General features: G+C 42.9%; 1 protein-coding gene across 2 annotated transcripts in view; it reads right to left on the bottom strand.

The window, feature by feature from the left end:
* The window catches only part of dachd (dachshund d), a 303,675-nt gene that overhangs the window by 137,857 nt on the left and 142,299 nt on the right, over positions 1-23,519 (bottom strand). For both annotated transcript variants that reach the window (XM_031805691.1, XM_020462118.2), the window contains exon 2: positions 12,215-12,330. In XM_031805691.1, the coding sequence (XP_031661551.1) occupies positions 12,215-12,330 (116 nt within the window). The remainder of the gene's footprint in view (positions 1-12,214; positions 12,331-23,519) is intronic.

Below are 23,519 nucleotides of genomic sequence, written 5' to 3'. Positions count from 1 at the left end.
AGGCTTTCGACTCTGTCAATCACCACATTCTTATCGACAGACTCAACAGCCTTGGTTTCTCAAATGACTGCCTCGCCTGGTTAACCAACTACTTCTCAGACAGAGTTCAGTGTGTCAAATCGGAGGGCCTGTTTTCCGGACCTCTGGCAGTCTCTATGGGGGTGCCACAGGGTTCAATTCTCGGGCCGACTCTTTTCTATGTATACATAGCCCATCTGTAAATAACCCATCCAATTACCTTTTTTTCTCCTTTGCACCCCAGTATCTCCACTTGCACATTCATCTTCTGCACATCTATCACTCCAGTGTAATGCTAAATTGTAATTATTTCACCACTATGGTTTATTTATTGCCTAACCTCCCTTATCTTACCTCATTTTCACACACTGTATATAGACTTTTTTCCTATTGTGTTATTGACTGTATGTTTGTTTATTCCAAGTGTAACTCTGTGTTGTTGTTTGTGTCGCACTGCGTCGCATTGCTTTCCTTTATCTTGGCCAGTTACACACTTGCATACACACACATGCCAGCACAATCACTCTCCACACACATACACCCTGGTCAAAAGTTTTAGAAAACCTACTCATTCAACAGTTTTTCTTTTTCAGTTTTTCTTTTTTTTGTTCTACATTGTAGAATAAGAGTGAAGACATCAAAACTATGAAATAACACATTAAATCATTTAGTAAAAAAAAAAAGTGTTAAACAAATCAAAATATATTTTATATTTAAGATTCTTCAAATAGCCACCATTTGCCTTGATGACAGCTTTGCACACTCCTGGCATTCTCTCAACCAGCTTCACCTGGAATGCTTTTCCAATAGTCTTGAAAGAGTTCCCACATATGCTGAGCACTTGTTGCTGCTTTTCCTTCACCTCTACAGTCTGACTCATCCTAAACCATCTCAATTTGGTTGAGGTCAGAGGATTGTGGAGGCCAGGGCATCTGATGCAGCCCTCCATCACTCTCCTTCATGGTCAAATAGCCCTTACACAGCTTGGAGGTGTGGTGGGTCATTGTCCTGTTGAAAAACAAATTATAGTCCCACTAAGCTCAAACCAGAGGGGATGGCGTATCGCTGCAGAATGCTGTGGTACCCATGTTGGTTAAGTGTGCATTGAATTCTAACTAAATCACAGACAGTGTCACCAGCAAAGAACCCCACACCATCACACCTCCTCTTCCATGCTTTACAGTGGGAAATACACATACAGAGATCATCTGTTCACCCACACCACGTCTCACAAAGACACAGCGGTTGGAACCAAAAATCTCAAATTTGGTCTCCAGACCAAAGGACAGATTTGCATCGTTCTAATGTCCATTGAACGTGTTTCTTGGCCCAAGCAAGTCTCTTCTTCTTATTGGTGTCCATTAGTAGGCCTGATTCAGTCTCCTCTGAACAGTTGATATTGAGATGTGAATGTTTTACTCTGTGAGGAATTTATTTGAGGTAACTCTGGGTCTTCCATTCCTCTGGGCGTCCTTATGAGAGCCAGTTTCATCATAGCGCCTGATGGTTTTTGCACTGCACATTTTCTGTATTGACTGACCTTCACTTATTAATTTATATGTCATTTTTAATGACTGAACAAAGCGGCACTGGAACTGTTTTCGGGTGAGTGAAATGTAATTAGTAAAAATATGTATTAATCATAGGGCTTTTTGGTCAGTCTCTGTTCTTTGTAAGAGAAACACTTATTTTATCAAATCAAATCAAATGTTGTTCCTAGCTCGAACAGTGCAGTAGTATCACAACAATACACAAATCTGAAAGTAAAATGATGGAATTAAGAAATAAATCAATATTAGGACGAGCAATTTTGGGATGGCATTGACTAAACTACAGAAGAATAGAATACAGTATATACATATAAGATGAGTACAGATGTATTTCAACATTATTCAAATGATTAGTGTGGCCAGTGATTACATCTCTATGTATAGAAAGCAGCAGCCTCTAAGGTGCAGGGTTGAGTAACTGGGTGGTAGCCGGCAAGTGATGGCAATTTAACTTCTTATGGCTTGGGGGCAGTATTGAGTAGCTTGGATGAATAAGGTGCCCAAAGTAAATTGCCTGCTACTCTGTCCTAGATGCTGATATATGCATATTAGTAGTATTGGAAAGGAAACACTCTGAAGTTTCTAAAACTGTTTGAATGATGTCTGTGAGTATAACATAACTCATATGGTAGGCAGAAATCTGAGACAAAATCCAACCAGGAAGAAATATTTGCCTATTCAAGATACAGTGTAAATTTGGTCCGATTGCACTTCCCAAGGCTTCCACAAGATGTAAACAGTCTTTAGAACCTTGTTTGAGGCTTCTACTGTGAAGGAGGGGGAATGGGAGCTGTTTCAACCAGAGGTCTGACTGAGGTCTGACTGAGCTGATCACACGCGCGCCCGTGAGAGCGACCTGCGTTCCATTGCATTTCTAAAGACAAAGGAATTCTCCGGTTGGAACATTATTGAATATTTATGTTAAAAACATCCTAAAGATTGATTCTATACATCGTTTGACATGTTTCTACGGACTGTAACGGAACTTTTTGACTTTTCGTCTGGACCTAGTGATCGCGACTCATGGATTTGGATTTGTGAACTAAACGGGCGAACAAAAAGGAGGTATTTGGACATAAATGATGGACTTTATCGAACAAAACAAACATTTATTGTGGAACTGGGATTGCGAGTGCATTCTGATGAAGATCATCAAAGGTAGGTGAAAATGTAGGTGAAAATGTATAATACTATTTCTGACTTCTGTATGGCTTGTTTTTGTGTCTGAGAGCTGTACTCAGATTATTGCATGGTGTGCTTTTTCCGTAAAGTTTTTTTGAAATCTGACACAGCGGTTGCATTAGGGAGAAGTCGATCAATAATTCCATGTATAATCTTGTATCTTTTATCAATGTTTATTATGAGTATACTGTAAATTGATGTGGCCCTCTGCAAAATCACTGGATATTTTGGAAGCAAAACATTACTGAACATTAAGCGCCAATGTAAACTGAGATTTTTGGATATAAATATGAAGTCCTATGAGTGTCATCTGATGAAGATCATCAAAGGTTAGTGATTCATTCTATCTCTATTTCTGCTTTTTGTGATTCCTCTCTGGCTGGAAAAATGGCTGTGTTTTTCTGTGACTAGGTGCTGACCTAACATAATTGTTTGGTGTGCTTTCGCTGTAAAGCCTTTTTGAAATAGGACACTGTGGTGGGATTAACAACAAGTTTATCTTTAAAATGGTGTAAAATACTTGTAAATTTGAGGAATTTTAATTATGAGAATGATGTTGTTTGAATTTGGTGCCCTGCACTTTCACTGGCTGTTGTTATATCGATCCCGTTAGCGCGATTTCAGCCGTAAGAGGTTAACAGTCTGATGGCCTTGAGATAGAAGCTGTTTTTCAGTCTCTTATGTCCCAGCTTTGATGTACCTGTACTGACCTCACCTTCTGGATGATAGCGGGGTGAACAGGCCATGGCTCGGGTGGTTGATGTCCTTGATTATCTTTTTGGCCTTCCTATGACATCGGGTGCTGTAGGTGTCCTGGAGGGCAGGCAGTGTGCCCCCGGTGATGTGCTGGGCAGACAACACCACCCTCTGGAGAGCCCTGCGGTTGTGGTCGGTGCAGTTGCCGTACCAGGCGGCGATACAGCCTGACAGGATGCTCTTGATTGTGCATCTGTAAAAGTTTGTGAGGGTCTTAGGGGCCAAGCCACATTTCTTCAGCCTCCTGAGGTTGAAGAGGCACTGTTGCACCTTCTTCACCACACTGTCTGTGTGGGTGGACCATTTCAGTTTGTCAGTGATGTGAACGCCGAGGAACTTTGAAGCTTCCACCTTCTCCACTGCGGTTCCGTCGATGTGGATAGACACGTGCTGCCTTTGCTGTTTCCTGAAGTCCACAATCAGCTCCTTTGTTTTGTTGACATTGAGGGAGAGGTTATTTTCCTGGCACCAATCTGACAGGGCTCTCACCTCCTCCCTGTAGGCTGTCTTGTCACTGTTGGTAGTCAGACCTACTACTGTTGTGTCGTCTGCAAACTTGATGATTGAGTTGGAGGTGTGTGTGGCCACACAGTCATAGGTGAACAGGGAGTACATGAGGGGGCTGAGCACGCACCCTTGTGGGGCCCCTGTGTTGAGGATCAGCGAAGTGGAGCTGTTGTTTCATACCTTCTCCAAGTCCAGGACCCAGTTGCACAGGTTGGGGTCCAGACCCAGGGCCCCGAGATTAATGGTGAACTTGGAGGGTACTATGGTCACACAGCTAATTTAGGATTTTGCAATATATTTTGCAATGGAAACAGTGTTATACAGAAAGAACAAAGGCTCATCAACAAATTTCACCTACGTAAAGGGCCAGGGGCGAAACAAAATCTATGAGAGCATTATTTATTTAAATACCCTGTATCTAAATCCGGATACAATTGTATGAAGGAAACAGTTTATAAAGGAAATGGTCTGTAGCTAATATTTACAGTTGAAGTCGGAAGTTTACATACACTTACAGTAGGTTGGAGTCGTTTTTCAACCACTCCACAAATTTGTTGTTAACAAACTATAGTCTTGGCAAGTCGGTTAGGAGCAATTTCCAAACGCCTGAAGGTACCACTTTCATCTGTACAAACAATAGTACCCAAATATAAACACCATGGGACCACACAGCTGTCATACCGCTTAGGAAGGAGACTCGTGTCTCCTAGAGATGAACGTACTTTGGTGTGAAAAGTGCAAATCAATCCCAGAACAACAGCAAAGGGCCTTGTGAAGATGCTGGAGGAAGCAGGCACAAAAGTATCTATATCCACAGTAAAACAAATCCTGTAACGAATCCTGTAAAGACACTCAGCAAGGAAGAAGCCACTGCTCCAAAACCGCAATAAAAAAGCTAGGGTTTGCAACTTTTTGGAGAAATGTCCTCTGGTTTGATGAAACAAAAATAGAACTGTTTGGCCATGATGACCATTGTTATGTTTGGAGGAAAAAGGGGAAGGCTTGCAAGCCGAAGAACACCATCCCAACTATGAAGCACTGGGGTGGCAGTATCATGCTGTGGTGGTGCTTAGCTGCAGGAGGGACTGGTGCACTTCACAAAAGAGATGGCATCATGAGGTAGGGAAATTATGTGGATATGTTGAAGCAACATCTCAAGACATCAGTCAGGAAGTTAAAGCATGGTCGCAAATGGGTCTTCCAAATGGACAATGACTTCAAGGATACTTCCAAAGTTGTGGCAAAATGGCTTAACCTCTCTGGGATATGTGGGACACAAAATGGCTTAAGGACAACAAAGTCAAGGTATTGGAGTGGCCATCACAAAGCCCTGACCTCAATCCTATGGAAAATTTGTGGGCAGAACTGAAAAAGTGAGACTCAGTTACCTGCCTACAAACCTGACTCCGCCCTTGCTGTCTCTGCCTGGCCGGTTCCCCTCTCTCCACTGGAATGCTCTGTCTCTAACTCTATTACAGGGGCTGAGTCACTGGCTTACTGGTGCTCTTGCATGCCGTCCCTAGGAGGGGTGTGTCACTTGAGTGGGTTGAGTCACTGACGTCGTCTAGATGTACCCCCCACCCTTGGTTTGTGCCGTGGCGGAGAGCTTCGTGGGCTATACTCTGCATTGTCTCAGGATGGTAAGTTGGTGGTTGAAGATATCCCTCTCTTTAACTCTCAAAGTTAAACATTTTAAAGGCAATGCTACCAAATACTAATTGAGTGTATGTAAACTTCTGACCCACTGGGAATGTGATGAAATAAATAAAAGCTGAAATAAATCATCCTCTCTACTATTATTCTGACATTTCACATTCTTAAAATAAAGTGGTGATCCTAACTGACCTAAGACAGGGAATTCGTGCAAGGATTAAATGTCAGGAATTGTGAAAAACTGAGTTTAAATGTACTTGGCTAAGGTGTATGTAAACTTCCGACTTCAACTGTAGATACTACATTCCATTAAATAGCAGCTCAACCAAAACGTTGAGGTAAAATGGTCTGCCGCTGAAAGATTTTAAAAAAATCTGCCCTGAAACAAACAGTGTACATATGGAATTTGGTTGACATGTAGACTCTTGACAGGACAAGCCAACATATGAGTCTATCTTAGCTGTCAACATTTCAGAGGTGTGACTCGAGAGCAGCTATTAGCTGTGTTATGTAAGTTCAAGGAGAGGCAGAAATGGAACATGTACCTCTAATTCACAACACACAGACATAAATGTACACACACTAATCTCCTCTCTCAAGCAGCAGATATGCAGATGGCAATAGCCACTCTGAGCCACTGACATGGAGGTGCATATCATTTACAGCCTTGTTTGCATCTTAAAATATATTGGGACCATATTGACAAACAGTACACATCTTGTCACTGAGGGCCCTCTCATTTGCACTGGCTGCTCTGCTGTTCCATATGCATAGAAACGACACACACACACACACACACACACACACACACACACACACACACACACACACACACACACACACACACACACACACACACACACACACACACACACACACACACACACACACACACACACACACACACACACACACAGGCTTGGTAAGAAGGTGATACTTCTCTCCACATAATAAATGTAGCCACTGCCCAGCCTGAAGGTCACCTTTAATTTCTGTCTAATGGCTGAGAGTCAACTGTTTTCCAAATGAGACGTATGCAGAGCAGACTACAGAGTAAATATTGAAATCACCTCCGGGGCTGTTGCTAAAATAAATTCCTCCACAAATCAGGTGCAGCTCCAAGGACTGTTAGAGTTCAGCATATCTCTGATGCATTGTGATGTACGCATTTGGAATGTATCTTTCACCTACAGTGTAGGACTGACGTACACTGAGTATACCAAATATTTGGAACACCTTCCTAATATTGAGTTGACCCCCCCCCCCGTTTGCATTCAGAACAGCCTATATTCTTCGGGGCATAGGTTCTAGGAGGTGTCGAAAGCATTCCACAGGGATGCTGGCCCATGTTGACTCCAAAGCTTCACACATTTATGTCAAGTTGGCTGGATGTCCTATGTGTGGTGGGCCTTTCTTGATACACATGGGAAACTGTTGAGCGTGGAAAAACCCAGCAGCATTACAGTTCTTGACACAAACTGGTGGGCCTGGCACCTATACACTGTTCAAAGGCACTTTTGTCTTGCCCATTCATCCTCTGAATACCACACATACACAATTGTCTCAAGACTTAAAATCCTTCTTTAACTTGTCTCCTCCCCTTCATGTACACTGACTGAGGTGGATTTAACAAGTACCATCAATAAGGGATCATAGCTTTCACCTGGATTCACCTGGTCAGTCTATGTCATGGAAAGAGCAGTTGTTCCTAATGTTTTGTCCACTCAGTGTATATCGTGAATAAAAAATGTGATCAAATCATCAGCGATATAATCCATTGTGATGTTGAGAGAAATTACTGAAAGGTGTGTCTGCCAAGAGACACTTTTTGGCAGAACATTTTACAAATTTTACAAAAACTGGCAAATTGACCAAGATCTGCCAAGAGGCGGACCTAAACGGACTTGGTCTCATTTGAGGCAGATGGTTTCAAACAGGTAGATTATCCTCTTTATCATTTTCAATCCATCACACTGTCCACCCACCCACCCCGAACCCCCTCCTTCCGACCCCCATCTTCATAGAACAAGACTCTATAAATCGAAACCTTTGTTCCTATAATTGTTTCATTTCAGCTGATCAATTGTCACTTGCTCATACAGCAACTCGCACCCACCTAACACTCAATCTAATAAGGAGGTATCAAGATCTCCAAACTATTAAAATGACTGGACGTCTAAATGTGGAACGGCCCATCCCACTCCCTCCTCCTAATCTGCATTCATTACTATGTAGACAAAATGATCCCGACATCATGGATTCTAAATGTCGACCGGCCCATCCCACTCCCTACTCCTAATCTGCATTCATTACTATGTAGACAAAATGATCCCGACATCATGGATTCTAAATGTCGACCGGCCCATCCCACTCCCTACTCCTAATCTGCATTCATTACTATGTAAACAAAATGATCCCGACATCATGGATTCTAAATGTCGACCGGCCCATCCCACTCGCTCCTCCTAATCTGCATTCATTACTATCTAAACAAAATGATCCCGACATCATGGATTCTAAATCCCGAACGGCCCATCCCACTCCCTACTCCTAATCTGCATTCATTACTATGTAGACAAAATGATCCCGACATCATGGATTCTAAATGTCGACCGGCCCATCCCACTCCCTACTCCTAATCTGCATTCATTACTATGTAAACAAAATGATCCCGACATCATGGATTCTAAATGTCGACCGGCCCATCCCACTCGCTCCTCCTAATCTGCATTCATTACTATCTAAACAAAATGATCCCGACATCATGGATTCTAAATCCCGAACGGCCCATCCCACTCCCTACTCCTAATCTGCATTCATTACTATGTAAACAAAATGATCCCGACATCATAGATTCTAAATGTCGAACGGCCCATCCCACTCCCTACTCCTAATCTGCATTCATTACTATGTAAACAAAATGATCCCGACATCATGGATTCTAAATGTCGAACGACCCATCCCACTTCCTACTCCTAATCTGCATTCATTACTATGTAAACAAAATGATCCCGACATCATGGATTCTAAATGTCGAACGGCCCATCCCACTCCCTACTCCTACTCTGCATTCATTACTATGTAAACAAAATTATCCTGACATCATGGATTCTAAATGGCGAACGGCCCATCCCACTCCCTACTCCTAATCTGCATTCATTACTATGCAAACAAAATGATCCCGACATCATGGATTCCTTCAAAGTCACCTTTGAAAATTCAGACAGCCAGACTCATCTCATAGACATACACAGAGACAATCCTCTTTGGCCACAAACAAACAGCACAACAGGGTCATGTTCATTAGGGCAGGCAACGTTTGAAAAAAATCATTAACAGGAAAGACAAAATGTGTGCTTCTCATTGGACCAGGTAGTCAGTCCATCGCTGCTTCAGTCCATTTCCTTTCACTTGGTGCATAATGCACATGATCCAGTATTGCGTTGTACAGAGACGGCCACACCACACCAGCTGGAAGAAAAATGGCATTTTGCTGAGCGCCGCCCCCATTTCAACAAATGGAGAATATCACGGAAGGAGCGTTGGAAAACGGGGAATAACGGTGACGAGGTCTGATAGTAGCCCTCGAAGCAGCTGTCATATTAAATAATAATGAAGCGTCTATTAATATGCAAAGGAAGTGGCAGCCTCGACTGGCTGAATGCTGCCATGCCTCTGCATATTGTCAGGATCTTCATCGTTAATTAACATGGGAAGCTGCCCATAACCTGCCCCCAATGTCAGAACATTTCTCTCTTACAACAAACGCCCACCCTGATGCCCAGCCCTCCGTAACACCAACGTGCGCAATTCAATTACATAAAATCAGTATTAACTCCTCATCGGTACACAAAAGAAAGACAGACTTTTGCAGCTCTTTTGCCCTGATCTCTATAGAAAGGCAGTGCTTTATCTACTGTGTAATGTCACTTTCTTCGTATCTGGAAGGCACCCAAACCCACATTAACACGCACAAAGTGGCGCAGAGTGGCGCAGCGGTCTAAGGCACGGCATCTCAGTGCTAGAGGCGTAACTACAGACCCTGGTTTGATCCCGGGCTGTATCACAAGCGGCCGAAATCGGGAGTCCCGTAGGGCGGAGCACAATTGGCCCACCGTTGTCTGGGTTAGGGGAGGGTTTGGCCAGGGTAGACCGTCATTGCAAATAAGAATTTGTTCTTAACTGACTTGCCTGGTTAAATAAAGGTAAAAAAATTAATTTTCAAACGTGCACACAAATGCACACACACACACACACACACACGTACGCACGCACACACACACACACACACACACACACACACACACACACACACACACACACACACACACACACCAACGGACACATACACACAAATACATAAAGGGTGTTTCATTAAATGGAAACCACAGCAAGCGGCACTGGTGTAAGGTGCAAAACATACACATATCAAGAATGTCTCTCACATAAAAATTCTCTCGAAAGATGAGTGCCTGATTCATTGTGAGGAAAGCATACTTTCAAAATGTACTGCACATCAACTTTCGCAAAACATCAAAACCCTTTGAAAAGCTTGCTGTGGGAAATTAAAAGAAACAAACCACCGCCCCAAACAAAACGTATATTACAGTGAGTGGAGTTTCCATGCATTAGTTATGGCACTTCACTTAAAGCCCCCAGGCAGCCATGGGAGATTAGGTTATTGGGTGATTTGCCGGATTTGGTGCAATGCATCATGGGGTGAATTTTCCGGGCTCGTTTTTGTTAATTGGAGTCACCTGCTCGGCGAAGACGGGGGGACTGGGTAGTCAGCGGAGAGATCGATGGGGAACTTCATTTGTAAATCTAACATCAGGAGCAACAATTACATGCCACTGTGTACAAAACATGTGATTTTATTCTCTCTTTTTTTGCTGCACGTATTAACGACGCAGTGTCTTATCCGTTATCCAGTGCATGGAATAACCACATATTTGGGTAATGCTTTTTAAAGGGGATCCATTGGTTTTGAAGCCGTTTTGGTGCTGGGTGGAGTATGACGTGCCACCTGCCATAACCATTCACGACAGCGTGCAGTGTGTCAGTTTTGTGATGGATCGATTCATGTGTTTGGACACATGCAAGAACGTGTGTTCCATTGCTCGTAAAATAAAATACTTATGATCTATATGATCACGTTGCATCATTTTGAAGTGTAAATTGTGGTAACTTTGTTACGAACTTGTTCTTAAGCATGTACAATAATCAAACCACAGAAGCCAGTTAGGGAGAAAGTTCAGCCATCTTGGCTTTTGCAGCCACAAACAGAAAGGCAGTTGCACCAACAACAAAAAAACTCTATTACTTTATCTCTCTCCCCTGAATACCCTGACTAAATGTCAAGATCATAGACTCCCTCCAGGCTTAAAGGGGAGGGATATCAAAAGGCTGTTCTGTTGCTTTATGTTCCACTAAATAAAACCATGGCTTTCTCATCTTTGCTGTTCCAAATAGCCTTTGAGTCCAAACAAGACACATGGAGTCTGTGACATCACCACACTCCCAGAGTTCAATGCTGGGCGTTGACTGTGAGCCTCCATTATTAAGGACGTAGCCAATTTGTGTCTGCTATTGAATTTGAAACACTTCTCAGATGCATGTTTTTATTCTGGCTTTGAAAGAAAGAGATGAGACAATGTGTACGTATGTAAGGCAGGAAGCTTTTCAGAACTACTCGAGTGCAGCAAAATCTTGGAGGCAAACTCCGTAAGGTTGCGGAGAAAACATAGCAAATTATATGCACTGTAGTTGTCAGGGTTTCTTTCTGCTTGGTTTAATACAGCAAAAATAAGAGTTAAGAAAACCCTAATCACGGTACAATATTAGTAACGAAGGAAAAAGGAAAAGAAGCAAGAAGAGAAATATGTAAATCAGAGCACTTACATCAAAGCCGTCACAATGCAACCAGCCACAAACAGAACAAAAGCATTAGCTGCAATAAGACTCGCCCGGGGGCGTATTTGGGAACAAACGGTTGTTGTTGATTCTTGTGGTGATAAAGCTTGCTTTAGCATCAACCATGCCTATGTACATACACCAGTGGAGTGGAATTAATCACACTAATTAGAATGCTCTCAAGGCGAAACGCAACATCTACTGAAAATAATCAGAGAGAAAAGGATGCCACTACAATTTATTGGAGTGGCATCTCCCTCGGTCTCTCTCTCTCTCTCTCTCTCTCTCTCTCTCTCTCTCTCTCTCTCTCTCTCTCTCTCTCTGAGTTTAGGATCCGTTTTGTGTAAAAGAGTTGAAATGAGCGACTGGTAGTGGTGTGTTTGCATGTGTCACTTCGCTCTGCTTGCCTTTAAGAGGACAGATTTGAGGGAGGTGGGGAGTGCTGTGGGGATGTTGAGGGTATGGATGATTGTTTCAGTGGCGAGAGTGTGTTTGTGTGTCAACACTTAGTGTGTGTGTAAGAGTACAAATATGTGTGTGTGTGTGTGTGTGTGTGTGTATATATACAGGCAGCATATGCAAACGCATGTGCTTATGTATATGCCTGTCTGTTTGTGTGTAACTACAGTACACACCTGAGGATGGGAATGTTCCAGGGGACATGAGGCCGGGGACAGAGTGTGGCATGATGTGTGGGTTCTCTGGTGATGTCACACTCTGGCTCCTCTTAGGAGGTCTGCCCGGTCTGGAGCTGGAAGAGACAGAAGAGAAAAGGATTTAACTTTTGATGTCTTCTATTGAGACTTACCTAAAAACACCACAATACCCTTCTGTGAAACCTCTCCCACTCCACCCTAAAAGAGTCCAAGAGAATGATGGAAAGGGAGGATTTAATAGGGACGGGATAAGCAGGTGTAGACCGGGGGAGATGAGAGAGACAAGAGGGGATGAGTAAAGGAGAGATTGGCAAGTGAAAGAGGGTGAAAAAGAGAGACGTTGCAGAGAAAGATGACAGGTGGGAGGAAGAGGTAACAAGGATAACAACTGAGATGAAGAAGAGATATAGAGATGAGGGAGATAGAGAAAGACGTTTAGGGAAGGAAGATGAATGAAGAAAGACCTGCAGAAATAAAGAGGGATGAGAGATGGAGGAGTGGGGATGAGAGAAGGGGAGAGAGTGAGAGGGGGAGGGGGAGAAAGGGAGGGTGTGAGGTGTTAACATTTTGGACCACTCCAGGATGCATTTCCATTCCAGAAAGCCAACACAACATGGTACTGTAAATAAATTCCCTTTTCAAGGACAGTAGCTATCTGCCACTCCAACATAATAGACTTCCCATAACTAATTAGAGTACATGCTGAATTCCTTTGCTTTATTGAAGATCAAACACTTATTCATAATTCATCGGCCAAACCTCGTTACCTGCTCCCATGTATTATTATCTCAGCACACTATTTGAATTCCCTCGGTTGCATATACAAAAATGTAGCCATCGCCTCTGCATTCTGGCAGCCCTCTCAGCCTGGAAATTACATGTTAACCTGTTATAATTATTGCAGTCAGGCCACTCTATTGATTTATGGGACTTTGAAAAAAAAAAATGCATGTGTAGTTCTGGTAATGAATGATATTTTAAGGTTCTTCAGGAAATTAAAAGCCACTGGCTGCCTTGGGAAATGTTCCTCTTGCTTGATTTAATGTGACGCCGTAGCTTGGAGGTGGTGGAGAGACGAGGTGATTTGGTGATTCAGACCTGTTGGACGTTTCTGATGGGCCCCCTTTAATTACTGCAAACGAGAAGGGGCACAGACTTGGAAGTGATAAATGACTTACTGTTGTAGAAGCAGAAAAGACCTACAAAGCTGATGTTCCCTGGGTATGTATATCCCCCATATCTTACTCAGTCACTTATTAATAAGTATCACGATCGATATCTACTCTAGTTGGATTAGTTATAGTTACAAAAAGCCTATGGGGTTGAATCGTAATAATATGTGACTTGTTTCAGGAAACTAGGCGTATGTCACAAGTCACGACTTTACAGGAAAGACATTTGAATGTTTATTTGATTTTTTTCTCAAAATGTATTTTTGGGCAGAAATGCCTTCTGGAACATTTGAACTTTCATGTGCCTTAACAACAAACATTTATGCCATCTGTAAATATGAAGAAAGTTATTAAATTACGAGTCTAGTTGGTTTAGCCACAGAAAAAGTCAGGAACCTTCCCACTAGCCATGATTGGCTGAGATAATGAGGGGCTGGATATGCTGAGAGATGATTTTCAGATTGTTCTGCGGTGCAGCATCTTGTGTCTATAAAATTAACTGTTCGTTATGTGTAATCCTTTCTGCTGCAGTTTTTTCTGAAATATATCACGTTAGCCATGGAGAACTGCAAATAGATGTTGCTACTGCTCTCAATAACATTGCTGCCCTGAATTTATCAGGCGCTTTCGACAAAGGTCAGAGGGAAAAGGCTGTGATGGACTAATTTCAGGAGGACGATTCTTATGGCATTGCACACGGTCAGTGAGAACCAGAGTGACTTGACACAACGGACCAAGCAAGATGTACAAACAAAACGGAAACTGTGACAATAACTCTAGTACGAACTCAGACCCAGGCGCAGAGAAACACAGTAGGCAGAGGTGAGGGTAAATCCAAAATGTTTACTGAAGTATTCACAGAAAAAATAACAAAGCAAGTGCACATGAGTACAATACAAAACAAGATGAGAGACCTGAGCAACCGACCCAGTTCCAGAGTCCTAAATAGTCCTAAACCAGGTGAACCCAATAATTCTAATCAGAACCCAGGACCGTTCCTCAGGACCGTAACCCTCCCAGTCGATGAGATACTGAGTCCCCCGCCGGATCTGATGGCTGGAGAGGATGCCTCGCACCGTGTAGGCTGGCTGTCCCACTATCATGCGAGGCGGAGGTGGAGGCCGAGTGGCCGGAACCAGTGGACTGGATACCACAGGCTTGAGTCTGGAGATGTGGAAGGTGGGATGAACCCTCACGGACCGGGGAAGGTGAAGACGATAGGCCACTGGATTGATGCACCGTATAATCTTGAATGTCCCAATGTACAGGGGTGCCAACTTCCTAGATTCTATGCATAGAGGCAGGTCCCTAGTAGAGAAGCCAGACCGTCTGGCACAATCATAGGGAATGTGAGGTCGTTTGCTGGCCCTTTATTTGCTGAAGGCCTGACCCAAATCCCAGTAATCCCGAGGTACGCAGGAAAGATCAGGCTTGTAACTCCCAGCCAGAGGAACACTAGAGTTGGAAGTCTTCAGACGAGCAGGACCGGAAAGGTCTTGAGATTTGCTGGCAGTTGAACTGGCATGAAAGATTCCATCCCAGAACTCTTCCTGAAGGTCAGTCAATCTAAGGATTATGGGTGGAAAGCCACGGATGTCCAAGAACCAGGGGAAGTTCAGCAGAGTGCACCAGATCAAACTGGATAAGCTCCACATGGTCATCCAAAACTCGTAGCTGATTAGGCATGGTGAGTTGCTTCACCTTCCCAGACCCTAGGGGATGACCATCCAGTGCAGTGACCGACAACGGAGTGTCCAGTTTAGTGACTGGCAGCCTCTGTTGGCGAGCTAATGTGCGATCCAGAAAACAGCCGGTAGCCCCAGAGTCTATAAAAGCAGAAATGTCCAACTGCCCATTGTCCCACTGCATGTTGGCTGGAAGCAAGGTGCATGCCGTGTCGGCAGCTGGAGACTGTATCTGACTCGCCAGTATTCTCCCGTTTACTGACGAGTCATCCCGTTCTCCCGTCAGCTCGGGACAGGAGGCCCGGAAATGTCCAGACTGTCAACAGTATTGGCAACGTTGCTCGTTAATCATGCGCCTTCTCTCCAGAGCGGAAAGTCTTGTGCGTCCCAATTGCAACCACTCCTCGGAAGGATATCAGGAGAAACCAGAGCCGAAATGAGAACTTGGGATACCGGACCAGCAGGCCAAGCATAAGGCAATGGCCCAAATGAATAATCACTTCCCTTAGCAGAGCTAGAAACACTGGAACCAACTTGGGAATCCATCCGTCCTGTCATGACAACGTTCCGAAGCTGGTGTTCAATCCGGATGGCCAGAACAATAAGCTCTTCCAGAGTGTCTGGGTTGTCCCGGCAAGCCAGTTCATCATTGAGAACCTCGCTGAGTCCGTTCAGAAAGACTGAGTGAAGTGCCTCTCTATTCCAACCACTCTCAGCAGCGAGCAGCCGAAAATCAATGGCGTATTCGGCTACGCTCCGGCTGCCCTGCCAAAGCGCAATGAGTCTTTGAGCAGCATTCCTGCCACTGATGGGGTAATCAAAAACCCTCCTCATCTCCTGGGTGAAGCTTTTCCAATTGAAACAAATGTCTGATTGCTGCTCCCATATGGCCGTGGCCCAGGCCAGAGCCTGTCCTGAGAGCAAGGCGATGACATATGCCACTCTGGAATGCTCAGTGGGAAATGTTGATGCCTGCAGCTCGAAGACCAGCAAATATTGGAGTAGGAACCCATGACAACTCCCAGGATGCCCGTCATAGCGCTCAAAGTTAAAGCTTACTGTTAGCTAGCTAGCTGACGTTAGGTTTCTGGCTCGCTAGCTAACATTGTGTATGATTTGTGTAGTAATATTATCTCAGAGAGCCAATTGCATTGCTAGTTATAGCCTAACATTAGCTAGCTAACTAGCTAACATTTTACCTCTTTGGTTAACTTTAGGTAGCTATGACAATCCGTTTGTATTGCTAATACTCTATGGATCAGGATTATGGTTCATTGTTTAGCTAGCATGTCTAAACAAAAGACTCCACTTCGCCGGATGCTTACATGACCCATCAAGTTAGCCAGGTGTTTCTGACGGTGATTACAGCCATGTATTGTATAATAATGCTTACATATTTGTATTTGGAATTTGTCTTTCAGCATCAGAACACGCCTGTCTCGCCTCCACCAGTCATAAATGGAGAATGGTCTAATGCCTTCTATCAAAAATACCTGTAGAACACACCTGACTCTCCTCACCAGTCATACAAGGAGAATGGTCGAATGCCTCCCATCAGAAAGACCTGTAGAACACACCTGACTCTCCTCACCAGTCATACAAGGAGAATGGTCTAATGCCTCCCATCAAAAAGGCCTGTAGAACACACCTGACTCTCCTCACCAGTCATACAAGGAGAATGGTCTAATGTCTCCCATCAGAAAGACCTGTAGAACACACCTGACTCTCCTCCACCAGTCATACAAGGAGAATGGTCTAAGTCTCCCATCAAAAAGACCTGTAGAGCACACCTGACTCTCCTCCACCAGTCATACAAGTAGAATGGTTAATGCCTCCTATCAAAGCGAGAGCTGTCCCAAGCAAGCACAGGTTACACCTGAAGTTACACCTGAAGTATGAGGACTTGCAGCGAGTTGTGAACTTCATCAATAACTATGCAGAGGATAATTCAATAATAATACCAGGAAGCCACCCAGGACACAATCACTTTGGTGGGAAGCTTCTGCCATCTCTTGTGACAAAAGCAGTGGTGTGGCATCACTACAATGAATCGATGACAACAATTGTTATGTAAAGCATAAACAAAACATATTTCGATTATTTCCTTTACCTCCAACACGATTGGCACTACTTTTATTGATCTCACATTATTTCTGTATTTTCCAGAGGTACGTGAAGGTGGGCTGTCTTTCCTTAAGAAATCTGTGAAGAAAATCTCTGCGCCACATCTCAAGCACTAAACCCAGGACAGACCTGTGCTGGCAGTGCAAGAGGAACAACTATCAGGTCTTCAGATCTGCCAATCTGCCAGAAGCTGTTAAATCAGCAAAGCCGAAGAAGCAAGAGCAGCATCTCCTGCTTGTTCAGAGTGAGAAGTCTGTCTGCCAGAAGATGGTTGCTGATTGCTAGACCACCAGTCAAGACCTACAGTTGTATCTGGGGGCCCTACTGAACCAGCAAGCAAAGACATCAGGATGCATTACATCTTAGATTTTGCTCAACAAGTAAGCAACATTTAACCCATCTAACCCTAACCCTAACCCTTTATACTGATTAAGGACATATATGCACTACCGTTCAAAAGTTTGGGGTCACTTAGAAATGTCCTTGTTGTTGAAAGAAAAACAATTGTTTGTCCATTAAAATAACATCAAATTGATCAGAAATACAGTGTAGACATTGTTAATGTTGTAAATGACTATTGTAGCTGGAAATGGCAGATGTTTAATGGAATATCTACACAGGCGTACAGAGGCCCATTATCAGCATCCATCACTCCTGTGTTCCAATGGTATGTAGTGTTAGCTAATCCAAGTTATCATTTTAAAAGGCTAATAAATTGTCATTATGTAATATATTAAGCATGAATCAGTTAAATTAGGCATTGAACGTGAACCCTGTAACAATCCCGAATCTAGCTGTCAGACAGTTGTTAGTTTTGAGATCTCAGAAATGTAGTGTTATGTGATGAAAACAATTTTCATGGGCACACAAATCCAAAATAATAAATGCAATAGAAAAATGATACTTAAAACCTAAAATCGATACTGTCATTAATGTGGTTCTTCAATAATTATGCATAATACTTGTTGGATGTGCATTTGGAGTAGCGCTGTTTAATTACATCGTGATAGTTTCACATATCATAATCTCATCCAGGAAGGACTGTTCCGAATGACGGCCAAGTGATTAACAGCTGTTGTGATAGTGCATGCAATGTAACAACATCCCAAGTGCTGTAAAAAAAAAAAAAGTGTTCGTGAGGAATGTCAAGAATATTCTGGTGTGTCATTCGTTATGCCGGTGAAGACGGTTGTGCCTGGATCCACGTTGGATCTAATATCCCTGGCGAGTTGAGGTTGATCAGATTTAAAAGAGAAAGCATAAAGGTCATGAGTTCATGTTTTCATATGTTTTTGTGCCTTGGATTGGACCCCGAGTCGACTGTGTGCAATTGTGCTCTTCTATTGAATTGCCCTGGATATAATGACAATAAATGACGTAGCCTAGTGGGGTTTTTTTTCTTCACAATATGAATTGGTAATGAAATAGCATGACAAATACATGTTCTATTCCACGTTACACCTGCAATTTGAAACAATACATGGGTCTTGAAGTAGCCTATTTGAACTTGCATTTGGAGCTCAGATATCCAAGCACTGGAATAGGCCTACCTCAATGTGGTGGTTGAAAAATTCTTGTAATTATTGTAGCCAATTTATACATTATCCTGTGACTTTATCTTTGATCAGTTTTTGTGATTGAAGGGTGTTGACCTACTCTGTTGCGGTACAATTCTGTGCGGTTATTATAAGGAAGACAACATCTCATTCAACTTTCCATACAAATCCTTCCATTAAAAAAGGAACCTGGTTTCTGTTCACTTTCTCGTTATAAAAACAGCGACAGTGAGATTAATGCTACCGCTATTAACGGCTTCATTATGTGTGCCTGCGTCGCCACATAGGCCACAGAAAGATCGCCATGCATGCATCCAATCTATCTAGTCTAAAATCTATTTAGTTTAAAAAGTCCCTGAAATTCCTTGAATTTGACTTGCTAATGTCTGTATGAACCCTGCTTAAATGATGTATAGTCCTAGGCCATCGTTTTCCAAACTCGGTCCTCTGGACCCCAAGGAGTGCACGTTTTCGTTTGTGCCTTCACACTACACAGCTGAATCAAAGCTTGATGATAAGTTGATTAATTGAAACGGCCGTGTAGTGCTAGGGCAAAAACCAAAACGTGCCCCCCTTGGGGTCCTGAGTACCAAGGTTGGTAAAACCCTGTCCTAGGCCTCTGTTGTTGCATAGGTGAAGTTATGGGTCAATTTGCATAAATTACATGTTATTCCTCAAAGTACACATATGGAACTCCATGAACATTTTTATTTTTGTTTCAAACCATTTAGAAATGTTGATCCCCATGTCACACATTGGCCCTATTATTTAAAGACCCATATATAGAGTGTGTGAGCGGAGCAGACATTTAACTGAACACACAAAAAACATAACGCACTTTGTACTTTGAGGCGCTATGCCTTTTTAGGGCTTTTAAACTCCAACTCCTCTCCTAATGTACCAAAAGTCTGTGGAATTTGTCAGTGTACATGCATTAGAAAGTTTATATTAAATTAAATGAAAGTATAGTGGCTGGTGGGGATGTACTTGGGGAGAGTGGGTCCACAGAGAGACTGAAGTGAGATGAGTGGAGGCCACATACCTACAGTACTTCAGAAAAGTGTCTGATGCCCTGCCAGTAATCTCATCCCAATCCCTCTCCACTCTCACCAACAACCACCATTGAATGTTAGATATAATGACAAACAAGGAATAATGATGACTCCACATCTTATCCCAATCTGTCCAGAACTCTTATTCATTTTACAGCAGATTTGCAAGTCACGAGGATCATTAAATCCTTCCTTCTCTCTTTCCCAAGCCAAACCCATCCCTCTCCACCTCCCATTTTTCTTCCCCCTTTACCCCACCCAAGCCAAGCTTGTCCCAACCTCTCATCCTTAAACATCCTTGCCCACCCAAGCAAAGCTTGTCCCAACCTCCCATCCTTGCCAACCCAAGCAAAGCTTGTCCCAACCTCCCATCCTTGCCAACCCAAGCAAAGCTTGTCCCAACCTCCCATCCTTGCCAACCCAAGCTATGCTTGTCCCAACCTCCCATCCTTGCCCACCCAAGCAAAGCTTGTCCCAACCTCCCATCCTTGCCAACCCAATCAAAGCTTGTCCCAACCTCCCATCCTTGCCAACCCAAGCTATGCTTGTCCCAACCTCCCATCCTTGCCAACCCAAGCTATGCTTGTCCCAACCTCCCATACTTGCCAACCTAAGCTATGCTTGTCCCAACCTCCCATCCTTGCCAACCCAAGCTATGCTTGTCCCAACCTCCCATACTTGCCAACCCAAGCTATGCTTGTCCCAACCTCCCATCCTTCCCAACCTCCCATCCTTGCCAGCCCAAGCTATGATTGTCCCAACCTCCCATCCTTGCCAACCCAAGCTATGCTTGTCCCAACCTCCCAACCTTGCCAACCCAAGCTATGCTTGTCCCAACCTCCCATCTTTTTTTCACCCTCCCTTCATCTGACCCACTTACACCCATCTATCCATCCACTGTCATTCATACCAGCCCAACATATACCGCATGCATACACACACCCATTCTCTCCCACCATCCTATACATATTCACCATCCCTCACTTTTCCCTCACACACCGATTCATATACACACACACCTACATCCATAGAACAGTTATTAACATACATGTGATTTTAGAAGACACATGATTTTATAAGGCACATTGATTTTATTAGGCCCATTCCCTTATGGGATGAGGAGCGAAGAGGTGTCTTTGGTGGAGAAGTTAAATTGATAAGTCCTGACACTGCTGACATATTGGCTTCAATTTTAAGCACCAGTACTGTTCCCTTCCCCATGCCGGAAAATATTTCACTTATATAGGTGACCAGTTAGCAGACATAGCATTTTATCACATCATTGATATGTGTAAAAAAATGTGGATGGAATCGTCTCCTCAGATCTACACTATTAGACAAGAAGTCACTATCTAGAAGCTAAAAGGGTTATTTGGCTGTCCCCATAGGAAAACCCTTTGAAGAACCATTTTTGTTTCCAGGTGGAACCCTTTTGGGTTCCATGTAGAACCTTCTGTAGAAAGGGTTCTACATGGAACCCAAAACAATTATATCTGGAACCAAAAAGGATTATCATTTGAGACAGACAAAGTACCCTTTTGGAACCCTTTTTTAAAAGAGTATCAACAGCAGTATGGCATTTTACTTACTTTTGAGAAAATAGGTTTTATGCTCAAACAACAGGAGTAGAGGTTGAACTCAATTGACATTTCCACAATGATTTAATTGTCAGTGCGGTGTATCAGTTCCGACCGTCTCAGCAGTTTAATATATTCAGTCCTTTTTCTTTATGCTAGGTTTATTTACCTGTATGCAACCTAATGGAAGAGGGGGGGGGGGGGGGGGGGGGCGAGAGAGAGAGCTCAAATGAGTGTCCGTTCAACCTGGGGACATCTGGAAATATAATTCCCATTTCTACAGAGCCACTATCTCTTTGATCTTATGAGAGGGAGAGATCGCAGACAGTTTTGCTGTCATCACTTTCACTTGTACACCGTCTGAATTATTTATGGAAGACCTCAATAGACGGCATGTGATGGGTAAAAGGATTTCTTCAAACAAAGACAAAGTTTGGATCTGATGGCCCAGAGGAGACCAGAGGATGAGGGTTCAGGTAGAAATGAACATTTTAGAGGAAGTAATATTTAGATAGGCTAGAAGGAGATCTGTCTGATGATTTAGAAGGGTGGCCTTTCAGCTTGGGATGCAGTGGACTACACAGCCCTGGTGGTAAATGCTTTTTCGACAACCAAATAGGATGTGTGATATTGTCTGAAACAGATATAATTTGGCTACTGCATGTTGTGGTCATAGTCATGAAGACTGTCTGGGACATAATTAATAACCATGCATCTCTGTACAGTTTAGATTAGAATACATTTAGCATGACTGTAAATTCCCCATGTGGAATTTAGTCACGTTAACTATTATTTTCTATTACCCCATGCAAAAATGTATACTGAACAAAAATATGAATGCAACAAGCAAAAATGTAATACATTTACTGAGTTAGAGTTCATATAAGGAAATCAGTCAATTGAAATAAATAAATAAAGGGGGAGCAGCCATGGGTGGACCTGGGAGGGCATAGGCCCACCCACTGGGAGCCAGGCCCACCCACTGGGAATCAGAATTCGTTTTTCCCCCCAAAAGGGCTTTTTAGAGAAATACATTTTCATTTTCAATTTCATCAGCTGCCCGGTTGGTTGGTCTTAGACGATCCAGCAGGTGAAGAAGCCGGATGTGGAAATCCTGGGATGTTGTGGTTACACGTGGTCTGCGGTTGTGAGGCCGGATGGATGTAATGACAAATTCTCTAAAACAACGTTAGAGGTAGCTTATGTTAGAGAAATGAAAATTCAATTATCTGGAAACAGCTCTGGTGGACATTCCTGCAGTCAGCATGCCAATTGCACGCTCCCCCAAAAATTGAGACCTGTGGCATTGTGTTGTCTGACTAAATTGCACATTTTAGTGTGGGCTTTTATTATCCCCAGCACAAGTTGCACCTGTGTAATGATCATGCAGCTTAATCAACTTCTTGATATGCCACACCTGTCAGATGGATGGATTATCTTGGCAAGGGAGAAATGTGAAACAAGGATGTAAACAAATTTGTGCACAACATTTGAGAGAAATAGGCTTTTTGTGCAAATGGAAAAATGCAGGGATATTATTGCATAATACTTATTTTCCACCATAATTTGCAAATAAATTCATAAAAAATCCTACAATGTGATTTTCTGGATTTTTGTTCTCATTTTGTCTGTTATAGTTGAAGTGTACCTATGATGGAAATTACAGGCCTCTCTCATCTTTTTAAGTGGGAGAACTTGCACAATTGGTGGCTGACTAAATACTTTTTTGCCCCACTGTATATAAAGACTGAACAAAAATTATAAATGGCTATATTTATATATAGACTATCTGTCAAATGTTTGGACAAAACTACTCATTCCAGGGGGTTTTCTTTATTTTTACTATTTTCTAATATCAAAGACATAACAATGAAATTACTAATAAGGATACATGTAGTAACCAAAAAAGTGTTAAACAAATCAAAAAGTTCCTAGTGAGAGTCTACACAACCCTTATGGTGGTAGCATCATGTTATTGGTATGCTTGTCACCGGTAGGGAGTGGGGATTTTGTCCAGATCAAAATAAATATGACCAAAAGTATGTGGACACCTGCTCATTCCAAAATCATGGGAATTAGTATGGATTTGGTCCCCTTTTTGCTGCAATAACAACCTCC

This window comes from Oncorhynchus kisutch, linkage group LG26, assembly GCF_002021735.2.
Source record: "Oncorhynchus kisutch isolate 150728-3 linkage group LG26, Okis_V2, whole genome shotgun sequence".
Taxonomy (NCBI): Eukaryota; Metazoa; Chordata; class Actinopteri; order Salmoniformes; family Salmonidae; genus Oncorhynchus; species Oncorhynchus kisutch.
Note: the sequence above shows the minus strand (reverse complement) of the source record. Positions and strands in the feature narration are given on the sequence as shown.